Raw genomic sequence first — 23,832 nt, forward strand, 5'->3', positions numbered from 1 at the left:
GGAGGGAAGGGAAAGGAAGGAAGGAAGCCAAGGAGCTATGAGGTTCATTCTAAGCAAAGAAAAGAACAAGGGTACGCAGCAAAGAGCAAGGTATTTACCGGCATCTACTGACCCATTTCCCTCATATATGCCTTACATACAGCTTTTTCTCTGACTCCTGTCATTATTCTCAGCAATTTCATTACACAAATTGATAATCCATCTAACCAACTGGCCTCCCAGTTGCTTGACCTCTGCATTCTCAATAACCTTTTCCCCTCATGGCATTTTAGTCACTACATAAATAAAACACAGCTCTTACCATCAACAGAAATTACAGAATTGCCAATTTGAATAGTTTCTTATATCCTTCCAACCCACGTTCAATTATCTTCGTGATATAAACTCCTCCCTCAATGAAATCTCCAACTTACTGATCCTACCACTTATCTTCATACATTATCCGTCTCCTGTCATTCCTTCCTCATCTATCACCTTCCATCATTGTCATTAACCCTTTCTTCTTCTATCACAGAGGTCTGACAAACCCCCAACCCTAGATGACTCCTGACATCAACATCTTCTGTACCTCCACTACAACTAAGCGCTGGACATATCAAAGTCACCACAAACTCAAAAGGAAAAACCACAGGCTGGAAATGTTTCCACATTTATCTGGATTCTGAGATGAGAGTGAAATAATCCTTTCCATTCTCAGCTGACATTACCCAACATTACCCAACAACATTGCCCAAAAACAATAGAAGAAATCAAAATACGTAACCCCTCGGGACTCAATTTGGGGGACCTGGTACAAACTAAAAATGTGGGGCCTCTTGTTTAAGAAAACTATTAAAAATGTCAGGGTAACAGCAGAGAATTAAATGAAATGTGAGATCCTTCTAAGCACAAAGCCCATGCTGCTACCACTTCACCACTACTTTTACAAATATAGCACAATGGTAATATCCCTCCTCTTTTTTTTTTTTTTTTTTAAATATTTTTCCTCTTTCAAAGGCCAGTTCCTCCACTTATATTCTGGATCCTGTCTTTCCTCATCTTTTCAAAGACTTCCCTCTTCCACTTAATAGTACATGGAATTTGTTGAGGTTTTCTGAAACAGCTTTATTGAGATACAATTCACATACCATAAAACTCACCCATTTTAAGAGTAAAATTCAATGGTTTTCAGTATATTGATTTTTAATTTTTATTTATTTTTTAGATTTAAATTTTAGTTAACATAGAGCGCAATATTGATTTCTGGAGTAGAATTCAGTGATTTATCACTTCATAAAACCGGTGCTAGGTGCGCATGGATGGCTCATGAGTTGAAGCCTCTGCCTTCGGCTCAGGTCATGATCCCAGGGTCCTGGGATGGAGCCCCACATCAGGCTCTCTGCTCAGTGGGGAGCCTGCTTCCTCCTCCTCTCTCTCTGCTTGCCTCTCTGCCTACTATGCTCTCTGTCAAATAAATAAATAAAATTTTAGAAAAACAAACAAACCAACAAACCAGTGCTCATCATAAGAAATGCCCTCTTTAATACCCATTACTCACTGAGTTCACCCATCCAACAACCCTCGCCTTGTTCTCTATTGTTAAGAGTCACTGCTAGCTTGTTTCCCTCTCTCCTTTTTTTTCTTTTTCTCCTTCCCATATATTCATCTTATTTCTTACTTAAATTCCACATATGAGTGAGATCATATAGTATTTCTCTTCCTCTGACTGACTTATTTCACTGAGCATAATACATTCTAGTTCCATCCATGCAGTTGCAAATGGCAAGATTTCATCCTTTTTGATGGTTGATGAATATTCCTCTGTGTGTGTGTGTGTGTGTTGATATTTTCTGTATCCACTCATCAGTCGACAGCCATTTGGGCTCTTTCCATAATTTGACTATTGTTCATAACACTGCTATAAATATCGGGGTGCATGTACCCCTTAAATCTGTATTTTTGTATCCTTTGGATAAATGCCTAGCAGTGCAATTGCTGGATCATATGGTAGTGCTATTTTTAACTTTTTGAGGAACCTCCAAACTGTTCTCCAGAGCGGCTGCACAGTTTGCATTCCCACTAACAGTGCAGAAGGATTCTCCTTTCTCTGCATCCTCGCCAACACCTGTTGTTTCTTGTGTTGTTAATTTTAGTCATTCTGACAGGTGTGAGTTAATATCTCATCATGGTTTTGATTTGTATTTCCCTGATGATGAGTGATGTTGAATATCTTTTCATGTATCTGTAAGCCATCAGGATGTCTTCTTTGGAAAAGTGTCTATTCGTGTCTTCTGCCATTTCTTAACTTGATTATTTGGTTTTTGGGTGTTGAGTTTGATACGTTCTTTATAGATTTTAGATACCCTTTATAAGATATGTCATTTGCAAATATCTTTTCCCATTCTGGAAACTGACTTTTAGTATTATAGATTATTACCTGTGCTGTGCAGAAGCTTTTGATCTTGATGAAGTCTCAATAGTTCATTTTTGCTTTTGTTTCCCCTGCCTCCAGTGACGTATCTAGTAAGAAGTTGATACAGCCGAAGTAAAAGAGGTTTCTGCCTGTGTTCTCCTCTAGGATATTGGTGGTTTTCTGTCTCAATTTAAGTCTTTCATCCATTTTGAATTTATTTTTGTGTTGGTGTAAAAAAGTGGTCCAATTTCATTCCTCTGCATGTCACTGTCCAGCTTCCCCAACAACATTTGTTGAAGAGACTGTCTTTTATTCTTTGCCGCTTTGTTGAAAATTAGTTGATCATAGAGTTGTGGGTCCATTTCTGGGTTCTCTATTCTGTTCCAGTGACCAATGTATCTGTTTTTGTGCCAGTACCATACTAGTAGTCTTGATGACTACAGCTTTATAATATAGCTTAAAATACGAAATCATGATGCCCCCAGTTTTGTTTTTCTTTTTCACAATTGCTTTGACTATTCAAGGTCTTTTGTAGTTCCATACAAATCTTAGGATTGTTTGTTCTAGCTCTGTGAAAAATGCTGGTGGTATTTTTATAGGGATTGCATTAAATGTGTTGATTGCTTTGGGTAATATACACATTTTAATAATGTTTCTTATTCCAATCCATGAGCATGGAATACTTTTCCATTTCTCTGTGTCTTCTTCAATTTCTTTCATAAGTGTTCTACAGTTTTCTTTTCTTTTTTTTTTTTTAAGATTTTATTTATTTGACACACAGAGAGAGAAGGAGAGAGATCACAAGTAGGCAGAGAGGCAGACAGAGGTGGAAGGGGAAGCAGGCCCCCTGCTGAGAGAGAGCGAGATGCAGGGCTCAATCCCAGAACCCTGGGATAATGACCTGAGCTGAAGGCAGAGGCTTACCCCATTGGGCCACCCAGGTGCCTGTAAATTCATGTATTAGTATTAGCAACTTTTTTGGTGGGGTTTTTTGTTTTCTTACATAGATTTTCATGTCATCTGCAAATAGTGAATGCTTGACTTCTTCCTTGCCAATTTAGATACCTTCTACTTCTTTTTCTTGTCTGATTGCTAGGCTAAGACTTCTAATCCTATATTAAATAGAAATTGTGAGAGTGGACATCCTTGTCTTGCTCCTGAACCTAAGGGAAAGGCTCTGTTTGTCCCCATTTAGGATGATATTAGCTGTGGGTCTTTTGTATGTGATCTTTATGATGCTGAGGTATGTTCCATCTATCCCTATTTTGTTGAGGGTTTTTATCAAGAAAGAATACTGTATTTTGTCAAAAGATTTTTCTGCATCTACACAGAGAATCATTTGGTTCTTATCCTTCTTTTCTTTTCTTTTTTTAAAAAGATTTTTCTTTTCTTTTTTTAAAAGATTTTTCTTTTCTTTTTTTTTTTTTTTTAAGATTTTATTTATTTATTTGACAGAGAGAAATCACAAGTAGATGGAGAGGCAGGCAGAGAGAGAGAGAGGGAAGCAGGCTCCCTGCTGAGCAGAGAGCCGGATGGGGGACTCGATCCCAGGACCCTGAGATCACGACCTGAGCCGAAGGCAGCGGCTTAACCCACTGAGCCACCCAGGCGCCCCTCTTTTCTTTTTTTTTAAAGATTTTATTTATTTACTTGAGAGAGAGAGCATGAGAGGGGAGAGGGTCAGAGGGAGGGGCAGACTCCCTGATGAGCACGGAGATGGATGCGGGACTTGATCCCAGGACTCCAGGATCATGACCTGAGTCGAAGGCTGTTGCTTAACCAACTGAGCCACCCAGGTGCCCCCCCTTCTTTTCTTAACATGTTGTATCATGCTGACTGATCTGTGAAATGTTGAACCACCCTTACAGCCCAGGAATAAATCCCATTTGATCATGGTCAATAATGCTTTTAATGTACTGTTGAATTCAATTTGCTAGTACTTTTTTGAGAATTTTGCATCCATGTTCATCAGGGATATTGGGCTATAATTCTCCGTTTCAGTGGGGTCTTTGACTGGTTTTGGAATCAAGGTAATGTTAACTTCATAGAATGAATTTGGAAGTTTTCCTTCCATTTCTATTTTTTTGGAACAGTTTGAGGAGAATAGGTATTAACTCTCCTTTAAATGTCTGTCAGAAATCCCCTGGGAATCCATCCAGCCCTGGACTTTTGTTTGTTAGGAGATTTTTGATTACTGAATCAATTTCTTTGCTGGTTATAGGTCTGTTCAGGTTTTCTATTTCTTGTGGTTTCAGTTTTGGTAGTTTACATGTTTCTAGGAATTTGTCCATTTCTTCCAGTTATTATTATTACAATTTTTCATTGGCTATCTTATCAATTAAAGTCATCATAAGGGGTATTAAGTAATCTCTGTTTGTGGTTTTGATTTGCATTTCTCTGACTAATCATAAGAGCATCTTTTCATGTGTTTATTGGCCATTTGTATATCTTGATTTGAGAACCATAGGAAAGTTCTTATACACCAGCATCCCAAGGATGATAAAACTATAGTCAGGAACCACCTATTAGGAGCACAGTTTTGAGAAGGAACAGATCATACAAGAGCATAAGAAATGGCATTTAATCAAGATGTGACACATTTAAATTATAAGATCCTTGATTTGTATACACGTGTGTATGTATCTGTGTATGTGAATTGATAGAGTATGAAATTGAGACAGTTTGCACGTAAGCCAGAAAGGGAAATGCAACTTCGAGGAAGTGAAGAAGCGTGGAAAAGTAAACAGAAAGTATAGGGAAGATGTTTTATTGTTTTAGGCTAAAGAAGTGAAATTCAGGCCAACTTCAACTAGATCACTAGGTCATAGAGGCTCCAGTTGCCCACTGGGTTACATTCAGCTAACCCCTCTTCCTCATTTCCATCATTCCCATGAGCCCTCAAAAATGATTTAGGAAACACAACAAAACATGTTTCCTCTGACCCTGCCTCTCCTTCTAGTTACTGTGTTTTTCTTAATTTCCCCTTAGAGTCAAGTTCCATACATAATCATTACTTCCCCACTTCCTCCCCTACCCCAACCTTTAATGAGGAAAAACTGACAAATAAAGTTGTAAATATTTTAAGTGATTTTAATGATTTGATACACATAAACATTGCCAAATGATCAAGATCATTAACATATCCACCACCTAACATATAAATTGTGTGTGTGTGTGTGGTGAGAAAGCTTAAGATCTACTCTCAGTAACTTTCAACTAAATAATATTGTATTATAATTATCACCATGCTGTACATTAGATTCTCAGAACTTATAAATGAAAGTTTGTACCTTTTGACCTACATCTCCCCATTTCCCCAGAGGCCTAGACCCCGGCAACTACCATTATATTTTCTATTTTCTGTTTCTATGAAATTGGCTTTGTTTGTTTTTTATTTTTTAGGATTCCACATATAAGTGATACTATGCAGTATTTATCTTCCTCTGGTTTATTTCATTTAACATAATGCCTTTCGGTTTCATGTATGTGATTGTAATTGCAAGATTTTCTTCTTTTTATGACTTAATAATATTCCATTATCTATATCTATATCTATATCTATATCTATATCTATATCTATATCTATACCATACTTTCTTTATCCATTCATCCATTGAAGGACTTTTAGGCTCTTTTCATATCTTGGTTACTGTGAACAATGCTGCAGTGAACAGGAGAATGCAGATATCTCTCCCTTGCGATACCCATTTCATTTTCTTTCTCCTTTGGATATATATATCCAGAAGTAGAATGGCAGGATCACATCGTAGTTCTTTTTATTTTTTTGAAGAACCACCATATGGTTCTCCATAATACTTGTATTCATTTACAGTTCCACTAACAGTATTTAAGGATTCCCTTTTCTGCACATCTTTGCCAACATTTGTTATCTCTTGTGTTTCTGATAATAGCCATCCTATCAGGTGTCATTTGTGGTTTGCATTTGCATTTCTCTGATTATTAGTGATATTCAGCACTTCTTCATGTACCTTTTGGCAGCATCTATGTCTTCTTTGGGAGAACATCTATTCAGGTATTTTGCCTGTTCTAAAATTGGATTTTTTGGGTTTTTTGCATTGAGTTGTACAAGGTTTTTAAATATTTTGAATATTAACCCCTTATAAGATACATGATTTGCAAATATTTTCTCCCATTCTGTGGCTTGCATTTTCAACTTACTGATTAACTCCTTTGCAGTGTAAAAGCTCTTTAGTTTAATGTAGTCTCACTACCTTTTACTTTAGTATTTTTTCAAATGTTCTTTTGGTGTCTTATAAAGAAATCATTGCCAGGATCACTGTCAAGGAGGTTTTGCCCTATGTTTTCTTCTAGGAGTTTTAAGATTTCAGGTCTTATATTTAAGTCCTTAATCCATTTTGACTTAACTTTTTGTGAGAGGTATAAGATAGGAGTTCCCATCTCATTCTTTTGCATGTAAATGTCCACCTTTCCCATTACCATTTATTGACAAGACTATACTTTCTCCAATTTGTGGTCTTGGCACCCTTGTCAAAAATCAATTGGCTGTAGAAATGTGGTTTTATTTCTGGTATCTCTATTCTGTTCTACTGGTATAAGTGCTTCTTTTTATGCCAGAGCCATAATGTTTCCATTTCTATAGCTTTGTAATATATATTAAAATCAAGAATGTGATGTCTCCAGCTTGGTCTTTCTCAAGATTGCTTTGGTTATTTGGGGTCTTATGTGGTTCCAAACAAATTTAAGTAGAGTTTTTCTATTTCTGAGAAAAACATGATTGGAACTTTATTTTTTTTTTTTTTAAAGATTTTATTTATTTATTTGACAGAGAGAAATCACAAGTAGGCAGAGAGGCAGGCAGAGAGAGAGAGGAGGAAGCAGGCTCCCTGCTGAGCAGAGAGCCCGATGCGGGACTCGATCCAGGACCCTGAGATCATGACCTGAGCCGAAGGCAGTGGCTTAACCACTGAGCCACCCAGGCGCCCCATGATTGGAACTTTAAATGGGATTACACTGGCTCTGTAGATTGCTTTGATTAGGATGGACAATTTCATAATATAAATTCTTCATGTCTAAAAACATAGGATATCTTTCCATTTATTTGTGTGTTCTTCAATTACTTTCATCAATGTCTTAGAGTTGGTAGTGTACAGGTCCTTTATCTCCTTGGTTAAATTTATCTCTAAGTATTTTATTGTTTTTGATGAGATTATGGATGGAACTTTTGAAGGAAAACCACAGTTCTTCTCTCCCAGTGAATCTTTCTCTTATGAGTGTCCTTAAGTACTTATACTTCTGATACCTCTAGTCACTAAATGTGTTTGAGGTTTTTACCATAACAGGAAATTCTCTGCAACACCAGCTAGGTGTCCTACAATTCAACTCAATCCTAATACTGTCTCCCTGGAGATGGGTCAGATCCCATGGGTTTAGGGCTCAGTCCCACAAGACTGCTCCTACCCTACTTCAGATGCCAATCACAAGTACTAGGTGCCCGGGTTATCCTCAACTTCTGTACTATTTGCCTACAAACTGAAAGCCTCTATCACCCCATGATCAGGTTCAATTAGTTTGCTAGAGCAGCTCATATAACTCAGGGAAACACTTACTTACATTTACTAATTTATTAAAGGTTATGATAAAGGATACATACGAACACAGAGCAAGGTCTAGGAGGGTCCCAAGTGTAGAAACATCTACCACCATGGAGTTCTGCTCTGTCACCTTCCTGGTGTGGCTGTGTTCACTGACCTACAAGATCTCCAAATCCCCTACCATTTGAATTTTTATGGAGGCCTTCTCACATAGGCATAATCAGTTACTAACTTCATTCAAGCCTTTTATCCTCTTTGGAGAAGGGGGTAACTGGATTGAAAATTTTAAGCTTCTAATTATGGCTTGGTCTTTCTGATGACCAACCCCCTTCCAGGAGCCATGTAAGAGGCCACTCAGAGTTGTCATGAACAAAACATACTTTAGTATTCTTTTTTTTTTTTTAAGATTTATTTATGTATTAGAGAGAGAGAAAGAGAGTAGGGAGAGGGGTAGAGAGTCCTAAGAAGACTCTACACTGAGCATGGAGCCTGATGTGGGACTCAATTTCACAACCCTGAGATCAAGACCTGAGCCAAAACCAAGAGTGGGTGCTAAACCAAGTGCACCACCCAGGCACTCCAAAAAGATCCTCTAGTATTCTTATCAACTAGGAATTACAAAGGTTTTAGGAGCCCTCTGTGAGGGATGAAGTAAAAAACCAAAATATTAAAACAAGAGATGCTCCTGGTTTTCTTCATCACTTAGGAAATTACAAGTGTTTAGGAGCTCTGTGCCAGGAAATGGGGGCAGAAACCAATATACATTTTATATATTTTTTTCTCTTATATATATATTTTTTCTTATATATATTCATATATTTTTTCTCTTATCTCAGAGAATTGCTTTTTAATTTCACTTACAAAGAGTTTGATGCTAGTGTATAGAAACACAACAGATCTTTGTATATTGATTTTGTATTCTGTAACTTTACTGATTTTATTTACCTCCTAACAGTTTTTCAGTGGAGCCTTTAGGGTTTTCAATATATAAAATCATGCCATTTACAAAGGATAATTTCATTTCCTCCTTTCTTATATGGATGATTTTTTGTTCTTTTTGTTACCTAATTGCTCTGGCTAAACTTGCAGTACTATGTTGGAAAGACATAGCAAGAGTGAACATCTTTTCTTATTCCTAATATAGAAAAATAACTTTTAACTTTTCACCATTGAGTATGACATTAGCTGTGGGCTTGTTATATATAGCCTTTATTATGTTGAGGTATATTCCTTCTACACCTAATTTGTTGTATGTTTTTATCATGAGAGGATGTTGAATTTTGTCCAGTGCTTTTCTACATCTTTTGAGATGATCATATAATTTTTATCCTTCATTCTGTTAATGTGGGTTATCACATTAATTGCTTTTCTTATGTTGAATTATCCTTGCATCTCAAGGATAAATCCTACTTGATCATGGTATATGATCTTCTCATTGTGCTCTTAAATATGGTTCGCTAGTATTTTCTTGAGGATTTTTAAATCTATGTTCATCAGGGATATTGGCCTGTAAGTTTCTTTTCTTTCAGTGTTCTTGCCTGGATTTGATATCACAGTAATTCCAGCTTCCTAAAATGAGTTTGGAAGTGTTCCTTCCTCTTCAATTTTTTAGAAAAGTTTAAGAAGGACTGGTATTAATTCTTCTTTAAACATTTGGTAGAATTCACCAGTGAAGTTATCTGGTCCCTTTTATTTTTTTTATTTTTATTTTTTTTTAAAGATTTTTATTTATTTGACAGACAGAGATCACAAGTAGGCAGAGAAGCAGGCAGAGAGAGATGAGGAAGCAGGCTCCCCGCTGAGCAGAGAGCCCGATGCGGGGCTCAATCCCATGACCCTGGGATCATGACCTGAGCCGAAGGCAGAGGCTTTAACCCACTGAGCCACCCAGGCGCCCCTATCTGGTCCCTTTTATTTGCTGGAGATCTTTTTATTACTGATTCCATTTCCTTGTTTTTTATGTCTCTTCAGATTTTCTGTTATTTCATGATTCAGTCTTGGTAAGTTTCTGTTTCTAGGAATTTATCCATATCTCCTAAGTTATCTAATTTTTTGGTATATAATTATTCATAGTAGACTGTTATGTTCTTTTGTATTTCTGTGGTATGCACCGTAATGTCTTATCTTTCATTGATAATTTTATCAATGAGTCATTTCTCTTTTTTCTTAGACTAAAGTTTTTCCATTGTTTATCTTTTAATAAAACTGGCTCTTAGTTTTGTTAATGATTCTTATTGACTTTCTAATCTCTATTTCATTTATTTCTTCTTTTTATTTCCTTCATACTGCTTTGGACTTTGTTCTTTTTCTAGTTCCTTGTAGTATAAGGTTAAGTTGCATGTTTGAGATCTTAATTTTTTCATAATGTAGGTATTTATCATAATAAAATTCTATCTTAGGGTTACTTTTGCAGCATTCCATAAGTTTTGGTATGTTGTGTTTCTATTTTTATTTGTCTTAAGATTTTTTTTTTGACATCCCTTGATTTCTTCTTTGACTCATTAGTTATTCAAAAATGTGTTATTTAGTTTTCACATATTTGTGAATTTTCCCTTTTCCTTATGTTATACATTTCTAATGTCATGCCAGTATGTCAGAAGAGATACTTGATATAATTTCAATCTTCTTAACATTTGTTAAAACTTGTTTTGTGATGCAATATGTGATCTATCCTGGAGTATGTTCCATGTGCACTGACAAGAATGTGGATTCTACTATTGTTGAATGAAATGTTTTGTATAAGTCTATTAGATCTATTTGGTCTAAAGTGTTGTTTAAATCCATTATTCTCTCAATGATTTTCTGTCTGGATGATCTATTCATTGTTGGATAGTAGGATATTGAAGTATGCTATTACTATTGCATTGTTGTCTATTTCTGCCTTCAGACCTGTTAAATATTAACATATTTAGGTCCTTCAATGTTGGATGTTTATATATTTACAAATGTTATATCCTCTTGATGAACTGGCCCCTTATTTTTATGTAATAACATTGTCTCTTATTATAGCTTTCAACTTAAAATCTATTTTGTCTGATATAACTACTCCTGATCTCTTCTAGTTTACACTTCCATGGAAAAAATTTTTACTTTCAGCCTAATTGCCTTTAAACCTTAAGCAAATCTATGGGGAACCTCAGTGGCTCAGTTGGTTAAGTGGCTGACTCTTGATCTCAGGATCATGAGTTTCAAGCCTCCTACATGAAAGAGAGAAAGAAAGAAAGAAAGAAAGAAAGAAAGAAAGAAAGAAAGAAAGAAAGAAAGAAAGTTAGAAAAGAGGGAGAGACTTTATGTCTTTTAAATGGCAAATTTAAATAATTTACATTTAAAGTAATTCTTGATAGGTAAGAACTTATTAATAGTAAGGACTATCATCATTTTGTTAATTGCTTTCTGACAGTTCTGTACTTCCTTTGTTCTTATCTTCCTCCCTTGCTGTCTTTCTTTGTGAATTGATTTTTTTTTAAAATAAGGATATGCTTTGATTTTTTTCTCTTTACATTTTGTGTGTCTCTTAAAGACTTGTGCCTGGATTGTCATAGGGCTTTCAAAATAGTTACAATAGTTCATTTTAAGCTGATAACTTCAACTGCATAAGGATGTTCTACACATTTATTCTTCACCCCCACATATGTTTCATGTTGTTGGGGTCACAATTTACTTCTGTTTATATTTTATATTTCCTTCTTTTCTATAACTTTTCAACCTCTTCCAGTCTGGCTTGCCTCTCATCAGTCTACTAAAATTATTTTTGCTTAAGTCATCAGTTTCCTTCTTGATTCTGAATGCAATTGAGTTTTTAAAAATTAATAAATTTTTATTTTACTTTTTAAATTTTTTTTAAAGATTTTATTTATTTATTTGACAGAGACAGAGAGAGATCACAAGTAGGTAGAGCAGCAGGCAGAGAGAGAGGGGAAAGCAGGCTCCCTGCTGAGCAGAGAGCCCAATATGGGGCTCGATCCCAGGACCCTGAGATCATGGCCCAGGCCAAAGGCAGAGGCTTAACCCACTGGGCCACCAAGGTGCCCCCAAAATTAACAAATTTTTAAAGAAAAATTGGAGGTTCACAGCACAATTGAGCAGAATATACAGAGTTCCCATATAGCCTTTGACCCTATATATACATACTATTTAACATACTCCATCATAGTCTTACATTTATTAGGAGAGTTAAACCTATACTGACACATCATTCTCTTCCCTGAGAATTTCCTTTAACATTTCTTACAAAGCAGGCCTACTGGTGACAAATTGTAATTTTTGTTTGTCTAAGAAAGTCTTTAGCTCTCCTTCATTTTTTTTTTAAAAGATTTTTTATTTGTTTATTTGACAGACAGAGATCACAAGTAGACAGAGAGGCTGGCAGAGAGAGAGAGAGAGAGAGAGAGGGAAGCAGGCTCCCTGCTGAGCAGAGAGCCCGATGCGGGACTCAATCCCAGGACCCTGAGATCATGACCTGAGCCGAAGGCAGCGGCTTAACCCACTGAGCCACCCAGGCGCCCTCTCCTTCATTTTTGAAGGGTAATTTCATGAGATATAGATTTCTAGGTTGGTGGGTGTTTTTCCTCTCAGGAATTAAGTATTTCACTTCCCTCTTTTCTTGCATGGTAGTTTCTAGAGAGAGCTCTGTAATTCTTACCTTTATTCTTCTATAGGCATGGTGTTTTGTTCCTTCTGGCTTCTTTCAAGATATTTTTCTTTCTTTCAAGATGTTTGAATATGATAGTTCGAGTTGTAGATTTGAGGGTACTTATCCTGCTGAGTGTTCTTTGACCTTCCTGAATCTATAATTTTGTATCTGACATTAATTTTAGGAAATTCTCAGTCATTATTGCTTCAAATATTGTTTCTGTACCTTTCCTGTGTCTTCTCTTTCTGGAATTCCAATTATGTGTATGTCACACCTTTTGTAGTTGTCTCACAGTTCTTGAATATTCTGTTCTTTTTTTTTCCAGTCTTTTTTCTCTTTGTTTTTCAGTTTTGAAAGATTTTACTATCATATCCTCAAGTCCATCAAAAGCATTCTTCATTCTTGCTATAGTATTTTTGATCTCTAGCATTTCTGTTTCGATCTTTCTTAGAATTTCCACCTCTTAGGTGCATGGGTGGCTCAGTTGGTTAAGTGACTGCCTTTGGCTCAGGTCATGATCCCAGATTTCCAGAATTGAGTCCTGCATCAAGCTCCCAGCTCCACAGGGAGTCTGCTTCTCCCTCTGATCTTCTCCCCTCTCATACTCTCTTACTTGTTCTCTCTCAAATAAATAAGCAAAATATTAAAAAAAAAAGAATTTACATCTCTCTGTTCATATTATTCACCTGTTTTTGCACATTGTCTACTTTTTTCTATAATGCCCTTAGCATATTAATCATAGCTATTTAAAATTCTGGTCTGATCATTCTAATACTACTGCTTTATCTGACTCTGGGGATGTCTATTCAGTCTCTTCAAACTGTGTTTTTTGTTTGTTTGTTTGTTTTTGCCTTTTAATAAGCCTTGTAATTTTTTTTGCTAAAAGGTAGACAAGATGTACTAAGTGATGGGAACGTTGGTAGATAGGCCTTTAGTAATGTAGTGGCAAGGTGTAAGTCATAGTGCTATGATTAGGTCTTTTTTGTTGAGCCTTTACACCTGGAGGGTAAAATTTGCCAGTACTTCTTAGTCCCCATATCTTCTTAGGTTGGACAGGACACGTAGAGACACCTGTATCTGGATATTTCCATTCCTCCATGTGGAAGGCTAGAGAGAGCTGGAATTGGAATATTTCCTTTCCTCATTTGTAAAAGCAGAGCTGGCTGAAGTTGGGTATTTCCTTTCCCCAAGGTAGGTCAGGCTCTACTAAAACCCCAACAAGTTAGACTCTGGTGAAATACATTCTTCTGAGGGAAGGCTTTGTTAAGAACAGAATATTCCAGTATATTTCAAGATGGTTCTTTTCCTCTTCCCATTACCAAAAGCATGAAGGGATTTTTCTCAGATATTGACTGTGAGGATCTGATAAAGGTCCTTCCTAAAGATATAATCTTTGAGTTTTTAACTCTCATCATTGTCCTCACTGAGCCTCTAGCAACTCATCAACCACACCAACACTGATTTCCCATCCCAGCAATGGTTCTCAGAGAGGTTTCTGTTCAAGTGTTTTTGCTCCAGTAATTCATGAGTCTCTGTATCCACCTGTCTTTCCAAGTATTAGTGCAGTACTTTGGCCTATGACATAATTTTTCTGACATATCTAAAAAGACTTATTGATTTTTAACTTTGTTCAGGTTTTTTTTTTTTTAAGGTTTATTCACTTATTTAAGAGAGAGAGAGAGAGAGACTGAGAGATAGAACAAGTACAGGGGTTGGGGATAGAGGGAGAGAGTCTCGATCAGACTCCACAGAGAGCCCAGAGCTAAACAGGGCCCAATCCCAAGATCCCAAGATCACCACCCAAGCAGAAACAAAAAGTCAGGCACTCAACTGACTGCACCACCCAGGTGCCCCTTTGTTCAGGTTTTTACTTGCTAGGCCAAAGTGGAGACTTCTAAGTTCCTTACGTGCTAGACCAGAAACTGGAAGTCCTCCAAATTTGCAAAGTTCTTTATAACCTGGGATTCCAAGCAACATTCAGTATTATTAACCACTCCCCCTTTTAGGAATAAATATTCTTGTCTCTTCTCCTATGATATCACATTCTGTTCATTTTCCTCTTTTCTTCTGTCCACTTTTTTCTACTTGACTATTGAATTTTCCAAGGAATGATCCTGGACTCTTTTCTCTTCTTCACTCTGTAGAAACTCATTCTTTCTCAGGTGCTGTCATCTATTTGTATAAACTTAAAAATATCTGCAACACTGTATACTTATCTTCCATTTTCCTGACCTGCAGATTTATAGCCAGTGGTCCTTACAACATTTTCATTTTCATGTACCCTCAGACCCCCTGCCTCTCCTATCACACTAAATAGTACCTTTATCCAACAAAGCTGCTGAAGACAGAAACCTAGAAGTCTTTTTTGGCACTTCACTCCTTCATCTTCTATCTCCAATTCATGATCTCTACAGGCAAAATTATCTTGAATCCATGCATATTTCCCATCTCTCCTACAAAATATCCTTGTCAAGCCACCACAATCTTGTACCTAAAATAACTATAACTTCATACTAAGGAATCTTCCTACTGAGACTCTTGCCCTTTTTCAATTTTTTTTACCCAATGTATACAATGACAGTAAAGTATAGTGGAAAGAATACAGATGTAAGATCCAGAAAAACCTGCCACAAACTCCTCAAATACACTAAATAATATCTAAACCTCATTTTTCTTAGCTATAAAATACGTGAAAACAAAGCAAAACAAACAAACAAAAACCTCATAGGTAGGAATGTTATAAGAAAAAGATATGGGGCGCCTGGGTGGCTCAGTGGGTTGAGCCGCTGCCTTCGGCTCAGGTCATGATCTCAGGGTCCTGGGATCGAGTCCCGCATCGGGCTCTCTGCTCGGCAGGGAGCCTGCTTCCTCCTCTCTCTCTCTGCCTGCCTCTCTGCCTACTTGTGATCTCTGTCTGTCAAATAAATAAATAAAATCTTAAAAAAAAAAAAAGAAAAAGATATGATTTATAAAAAGTGCTTAGAATAATGCCTAGCACTGAATAGTCACTCAAAGAGTAGCTCCTGTTACATACAAAATACAGTTTATATTTCCCCCAAAGACCTCTAGATTCTAGACCTAACATATTATATCACAAATTCTCCTCAGCAGAAAACACTGCTCTAGCTATATAGCGAATGTCTTATTTTTACCTTAAATTAATATTTAATAGACATCCAATTATCTAAAAGGAATTTGGAAAAACTGTAAACTTTCTCTTTCGTTAAACTAATTTACAGTATATATTCATGTAACAGTAATGTAATCGAATTCCTAAGTTCGAAACCTGTTTGAAATTATTGACTTAAATAGCTGAAAAATAACTCCTATAAAACCGTTAGTTAAGAATATGTCCTACATCAATGAAATTTATGATTTATACAGTTTTTCTGTTTCAACACTTACTTTTTTCTTTGTTTTCTCAGGGGCTGAAGGGTAAGTTTTCTCAGCAAGTAAAACTTCACAAGCTGCATTATCTGTAAAGAAAAAGATGCTTCAATATTTTAATCATTTAGGGACGCCTGGGTGGCTCAGTTGGTTAAGCAGCTGCCTTCGGCTCAGGTCATGATCCCAGCGTCCTGGGATCGAGTCCCACATTGGGCTCCTTGCTCTGCAGGGAGCCTGCTTCTCCCTCTGCCTCCCATTCTGTCTGCCTGTGCTCGCTCTCTCCCTCTCTCTCTGATAAATAAATAAAATCTTTAAAAAAATATTTTAATCATTTAATCTCTTATTAACTCTAAGTATAGAAAGTAGAACTCAGGGCGCCTGGGTGGCTCAGTGGGTTAAGCCGCTGCCTTCGGCTCAGGTCATGATCTCAGAGTCCTGAGATCGAGTCCCACATGGGGCTCCCTGCTCAGCGGGGAGCCTGCTTCCCTCTCTCTCTCTCTGCCTGCCTCTCCATCTACTTGTGATTTCTCTCTGTCAAATAAATAAATAAAATCTTTAAAAAAAAAAAAAAAGAAAGTAGAACTCAAATTTGGAAAAAAACAAAAACAAAACACCCTGATTTTAATGACTGCGTCTTTGAAATAGGTTTAGAAGAAAGGCTTAATATATGTTGAATAACCTGACTTACTACACAAAGGGCTTTATTTTTAAGAGCTCTAGGTTTCACACAAGTAAATAAGCTCTATGTAAAATATTTACTTTTCATTTGGTACAGAAGGTTGCATGTGATTAGAATTCTTCAATAACTATCCTTCCATTTCCATTCTCCTGTATTTTCAGGCTCTCCCTTTTTACTGCAAATTTTCTATTAGTATTTAAAATACAGTCAGGACTCTTTCATCTTACCAAAAACTTTATCTGTACCCCATACTCCTTCCTGTTACATCCTTTCTCTCCTTTTCTCCGTGGGCATGTTTCTTCAAAGAGCTGTCCACATATACTAACATAACTTCTTCTCCTCCTGTTTACTCCCAAACCCACAGCAATCTAGTTTCAGGTCCCACCTTTATGAACAGAAACCTTTTCTGTCCTATCTTACTGGACATCAGTACAACAAATATGAACATTTTCCCTCTGGCCCCTTTTATGGCTCTTCTTTATTTCTGACTTTTCTCCTTTTTTCAATCTCCAGGCTCAATCCAAGGCAACAAATATCTAGTCTGTTATGTGTCAAAGTTACTGCTATGAGTATTGCAAATTTGGTTTTCTTTATTCTTAACACTAATACCTTGTTTTAAGTCAACGCAAGATTTCTCTTCAAATTATTTCAATAGCTTTTCATTTCAGCTCCCTCTGCAGTCCACTGCCTACATTATAAACCTAAAACACAAGTTTAATATCATCTGCTTAAAATTCTTCCAAGGCTCCTCTCTCTCTCTCTCTCTTGTTTTTTTTTTTTTTGTTTGTTTGTTTTTTGCTATTTTAATTGGGATTTTTCTACTTAAAAAAAAATTCTTCCAAGGCTTTCCATTGTATTCAAGTTACAACTCAAACTTCTTAACTCAGCATACAAAATCCTGGTTTTTATGAACACTGCCTGTATACTTCTATATTCCCAGCCTCACTGCAAAGGTGAAAAGATTGCTAGATATAATACAGGATACCCACTTAAATTTGAATTTCAGATAAACAAATAATTTTTTAGTGTAAGTGTTTGCTGTGTAATAGTATAGCATGTGTAATATTTATGACAAAATTATATTAAAATTATTCACTGTTTACCTATACCCCTGGGGCTAATAATACAATTTATGTTAATTAAAAAATAAATAAAGTGGATACCATATTAAAAAAATTATTCACTGTTTACCTGAATTCATATTTAACTGAGCATACTGTATCTTTATTTGCTAAATCTGGCAATCCTTAAGACTACTTACTCCACTCATCTTCATCTCCTAAGGTAGAGAAAAGTAGTAGTTTTGAGAGTTTAGTAAGAGATGAAATTGGTACCAAAATTTGGTAATACATTAAGCAAAGGAAGTGACAAAGATGAGGGTGTCAAGGATGATCTCATGCTTCTGGTCTGCTAAGCTACATTTAGTAACTAAGATGGAGGACACTGGAAGACCAGGTTTGGTCTTGGTCGTGACAGTTCTCAGTTTTCAATGCTCATTTTATTTAATCTCTTGCTAACTTATGTTCAGTTAGTTCTAAATGTTGGAGTCTTCCATTTACATTCTTTTTGCATGTTTGTTTTCTATTCCACTTCCTAGGTAATCTCATCTATATTCTTTTTTTTTTTTTTAAAGATTTTTTTTTCTTTATTTATCTGACAGAGATCACAAGTATGCAGAGAGGCAGGCAGAGAGAGAGGAGGAAGCAGGCTCCCCGCAGAGCAGAGAGCCCGATGTGGGACTCGATCCCAGGACCCTGAGATCATGACCTGAGCCGAAGGCAGAGGCTTAACCCACTGAGCCACCCAGGTGCCCCAATCTCATCTATATTCTTGACTCTAGATCTTATCTAGATACAGCTTGTCTCTGCCCTAAATTCCAGACTCCTGTGTCACAAACTGCTTTCATGACATCTCTGTCTGAAGGCTAATAACCCTCCAAATGTTTTAATATTTTACTGAAGCACTTCACATACACAGTAATGGGCACAAATCTTAAATGTCTATGTATTCACCTATATAGTCACTGGCCAAATCAAGATATAAAATATTTCTAACACCCCAGAAGTTTCCTATATGTTTTTTTTCCCAGTCAGGACTCCCTTTCCAAAGATTATCACTATTCTTGCTTCTACTACATAAAACACTCTTGCCTGTTATTGAACTTCATATGTACAGAATTACACAATACATACATATTTGTGTCTGTGTTATTTTGTGAAATATTAAGTACATGAGTAGACAGATCAAATTTAATGTTGAAACCAAATTCTCTTAATCAGTCTCCCAACTTGCTCTGTCTTCCAGTGCTCCCATTTCAAGAAATGATACCATCATTCCTCCACCTGCTAAAACCAATAATTTTAGACTCATCCTTAACTTCTATTTTCCTCTCTCATGCAACATCCAGCCACATCAGAAAATCCTGGCACATCTGCTTTAAGATAGATTCTGAATCAGACCACTGCTCCCACTTTGGTCTCATATACCACTATCTGACCACCACAATAATTTAACAGGGTCTCTTTGCTTTCATTTGCCATCTCCACATGGTAGCCAGAGTGATCATTCAAAATATATCTAATCATGTCATCCCTTGCCCTAAAATGTGTTTCTAGGCACATTTAGAATAAAATCCCTGCTTCTTATGATGGCATAGGAGACTCTACATTATACCATTCTATTTCTCCCTGAACACAACTGACGTCATTCTTTTTTTTTTAAACTGATTTTGCTCCAGTCATTTTAACCTCCTTTCTATTCATCAAACATGCAGACCTCATTTCCATCTCCTGGTCTTTTCTCTTGTTTTTTTGTTTGTTTGTTTGTTTGTTTTTTGTTTTTTTTTTTTTTTTGGTTGTTGTTGTTGTTTTCCTTTGCCTAGCATGCTTTGTCACAGATTTTCACATGACCCACTCTCTCACTTCATTCAAGCTCTGTACAAATGTAATCTCCTCAGAGAGTCCTATCCTATTACCGTGTTTAAAATAGCATCCCTAGTCACACTCTGTTTTTACCTGCTTTATTTCCCTTCAGTACTCTTATTCCTGACATTGTTGTATATTTATTTAACTGTTTATTGTCTTTCTTCCTCTACTATAACATAGCTCTGTTAGGGCAAGGTCTCCGTCATGTTCCCCAGCAACTAAAATACTTTGTGTCATACTGTAAGTGATTAATAAATATTTGTTGAATGAATGGAATTAATAAATAGTGTGATGAGGTATCTCTGAAACATCCAAGGGGAGATGTTTAGAAGGCACCTGCATATAAAGGTCTTAGCCTCAGAGGATAATCTTTAATGAGAGAAAACTCAGAAGCCCTTCTTTTTATAGGACACCTATACATATCAAGGGTTAATTTCAAAAAGATTAAAATCTACGAACTAACCTTGAGGAACTCCCATATTTAATCATTAATAGTGGTAGATAAGATTGCAAATAAGCAGGAATTACCTGAGAAATAATTTATTGTTTATTTGTCTCTATGATTAGACTATTTTCTAACATTTAATAAAGAACCTGACATAAAATTGGAAAAAAGATAGGTTTGTTGAATTAAGGAAGTAAAAAATACCTCTTGAGCAAGATACGACTTAATTTTAAATTTCAAGTTAATCAATCACATAAAAGAATACAAAAGCATACATAATTTCAGAATCACTATTTTCCCTTACTACTAGGCCTTACAAAAACATTTTCTACCACCAAAGCAAAATATTTTATTGGGCAAGACCTAAATAAAATCATGATTGTTTTTGGTATGCTTACCACTTTCCCTTTCATAATCTCTCTTCTCTTGTTCACAAATTCCCTCTTAGGTTTATAAAACAAATCCCCCTTCTAATGTTCACCCTCTAGGGTAATAGACAGCTACTCCTTTAAAAGATGTGTGTTTTTACAAGTTTAGTTTATATCACTTGATTAATTTCCTTCAGAACAGTCACTATTGGGGCACCTGGGTGGCTCAGTTAGTTAAGCATCTGTCTTCGGTTCAGGTTATAATCTCAGGGTCCTGGGATGGAGCCCCATATCGGGCTCCCTGCTTGGTGGAGAGCCTGCCTCTCCCTCTCCTTCCGCCTGTTGCTCTGCCTGTTTGTGTTCTCTCTCTCCCTCTCTGTCAAATAAATAATAAAATCTTTTAAAAAAAGAACAGCAACTATTTTAATCATTTTTATACTCCAAATTCCTAACATAAAACCTGGCATGTAGAAAATACTGATTAAGTTGGGGCACCTGCGTGGCTCAGTGGGCTAAAGCCTCTGCCTTCGGCTCTGGTTGTGATCTTAGGGTCCTGGTATCAAGCCCCACATAAGGCTCTCTGCTCAGCAGGGAGCTGCTTCCCCCCTCTTTCTCTGCCTGCCTCTCTGCCTACTTGTGATCTCTGTCTGTGAAATAAATAAAAATTAAAAAAAAAAAACCTTTAAAAAAAAAGGAAGAAAATATTGATTAAGAGAATTTCTTAAAGTGACAATTATGTAAAAAAAACTTTATTCTTTATATAAACATACCTATTAAGAGCCAAATCAGCAATTCTTCAAGTTTACCCCAAAACAGATGCTATAAAACTTGATTCAGGAAATGAAAATAGCAATCTGATAGCATAAATTAAAAAGGTTGGAAATGTTTAGTTAAGTTCATCCTAATAATAAACTAAATTGTTTAGTGTCTATTATGCAAGGTACTATGTTGATTTTTATTTTCAATCATCACACATAATTCCAATATATCTGTTTATCGATTATGTTCCTTTCCCATGACTGAAACTCAGGAGGCAAGGACTTTATATCACTCCTCACTGCTGTAAATATAGCAACACCTAACACAGAGTACATATTCAGAAAATGTTTATGAAATGACTTAATGAAGGGTGTTACAGGGATAGTTAAGACCCTCATTCTAATATCACATATCTTCATTTCTTAAAATACAACCAAGCTAAAAAGCACTTAGTTTCCTGGGCTACCAATTTTATCAAAATATGCTGTACTGTCACAAAAATAAAGAAATACAGAATTATGAAGATGATTAGTTTTAGTATTTATTACCTGATTCTGAATGTGAAGTACTCTTTGGTTTTGAAGTAATATTTTGGTCTGTTAATGTCATCACTCTATAATAAGAACAAATTAATGGTTATTCTCTTAATCTTTCAGTAACTTTTGAGAATCCTCAAGTAATACTTAAAATAATAACATTTATATTTATATCAAATGTCCTAGAAAAAATATAACTGGTTAAAAATGTTCCTGTATCTATATGAAAAAGTAGTTTAATAGTAAAAAGCAATATATTTATACATTTTTCAGTGTGAGACGATACAAATAGAGGAAAAGGTATAGTGTTCAGAATCAGACAGACCTAGGGTTAAAGCCCAGTTCTGCTACTCACACTTGAGTGGTCTTGGAAATTTACTTAATTGTCTTGACTCTTGTTTCCTTCATTTATTTAAAAAAAAAAAAAAAGGCAATCTTGTTTCTTGTTTCCTAGGATTCTTGTGGTAACAATCTCAAGTAACATTAAATATAATACTTTAAAAAAATTAATATCCTTTTTTCTCTCTTTTTATTAAAGATTTTATTTATTTATTTATTTGTTTGAGAGAACGTGAGCATCAGTGGGGGGTAGGGGCAGAGGAAAAGGGAGAGGGAGAAGCAGACTCTCTACTGAGCAGGGAGCCCAATGCATGGCTCAATCCCAGGACACTGGGATCATGAACTAACTTTAACTGCTTAACTGACTTAGCCACCCAGGCACCCCTATCCTTTTGTCTTTTACAAATTATACCATCCAATTCTATTGAAATGTGTATGAAAGAATTACAAGAGGAATACCAAAGGATCAAAGCTCAGCTTTTGACCACCAAAATGGGATTTCTGAATTCCTGGCAAGACAATGGAGTTGAAAACCAAATGTGAGAAGATAATTTTCTAAATTCCTATTGTCGGCTTATTGAACAATTGAATTCAGTAAGCAAAAAAAAATTTTGGAAATGGAAACAAAGGCAAAAATGAACTACTGGGGCTTCATCAAGATAAAAAGCTTTTGTACAGCAAAGGAAATAATTGACAAAACCAAAAGACAACTGACAGAATGGGAGAAGATATTTGCAAACAATATATCAGATAAAGGGCTAGTATCCAAAATCTCTAAGGAACTTATCAAACTCAACACCCAAAGAACACATATTCCAATTGAGAAATGGACAGAGGACATGAACAGACATTTCTGCAAAGAAGACATCCAAATGGCCAACAGACACATGAACAAATCCACCACATCACTTAGCATCAGGGAAGCATAAGTCAACCACAATGAGATACCACCTCACACCAGTCAGAATGGCTGAAATTAACAAGTTAGGAAATGACAGATGTTGGTGAGGATGTGGAGAAAGTGGAACCCAAGTGGGAATGCGAGCTGGTGCAGCTTCTCTGGAGTACGGAGTTGAAAGTTGAAAACAGAACTACCCTACAGCCCAGCAATTGCACTACTGGGTATTTACCCCAAAGATGTAAATGTAGTGATCCAAAGGGGGGCCTGCACCCCAATGTTCATAGCAGCAATGTCCACAATAGCCAAACTGTGAAAAAAGCCCAGATGTCCATTGACAGATGAATGGATAAAGTTGTGGTATATATACATAAACACACACAACACAGTATTACACACCCATCAGAAAATGAAATCTTGCCATTTGCAACAATGTGGATGGAACCAGAGGACATTATGCCAAGTGAAATAATTCAATCAGAGAAAGATAATTATCCTATGATCTCACTGATATGTGGAATGTAAGAAATGAGGCAGAGGATCATAGGGGAAGAGAGGAAAAAATGAAACAAGATGAAACCAGAGAGGGAGACAAACCGTAAGAGACTCCTAATCAAAGGAAAATAACTGAGGGTTGTTAGAGGGAAGAGGAGTGTAGGGATTATGTAACTCTGGGTGATGGACATTAGGGAGGGTGTGTGTTGTAATAAGCACTGGGTATTATATAAGAGTGATGAATCACAAGCCTGTACCCCTGAAACCTAAATAATACATTATGTTAATTTAAAAAAATGAAGAAAAAACCCAATTTTATTCGATCCTATTTTATTTTTTTTTTAAAGATTTTATCTATCTATTTGTCAGAGAGAGAGAGAGAGAGACAGTGCGAGCGAGCACAG

General features: G+C 36.2%; 1 protein-coding gene across 1 annotated transcript in view; it reads right to left on the reverse strand.

The window, feature by feature from the left end:
- MEIKIN (meiotic kinetochore factor) overlaps positions 1–23,832 on the reverse strand; it is an 80,319-nt gene that overhangs the window by 18,908 nt on the left and 37,579 nt on the right. Inside the window, exons 8-9 of the mRNA XM_059416343.1 lie at positions 21,709–21,773; positions 16,004–16,074 (exon numbers count right to left, since the gene is read on the reverse strand). Coding sequence (XP_059272326.1) covers positions 16,004–16,074; positions 21,709–21,773 — 136 coding nt within the window. The remainder of the gene's footprint in view (positions 1–16,003; positions 16,075–21,708; positions 21,774–23,832) is intronic.

Source organism: Mustela nigripes, chromosome 12, assembly GCF_022355385.1.
Source record: "Mustela nigripes isolate SB6536 chromosome 12, MUSNIG.SB6536, whole genome shotgun sequence".
NCBI lineage: Eukaryota > Metazoa > Chordata > Mammalia > Carnivora > Mustelidae > Mustela > Mustela nigripes.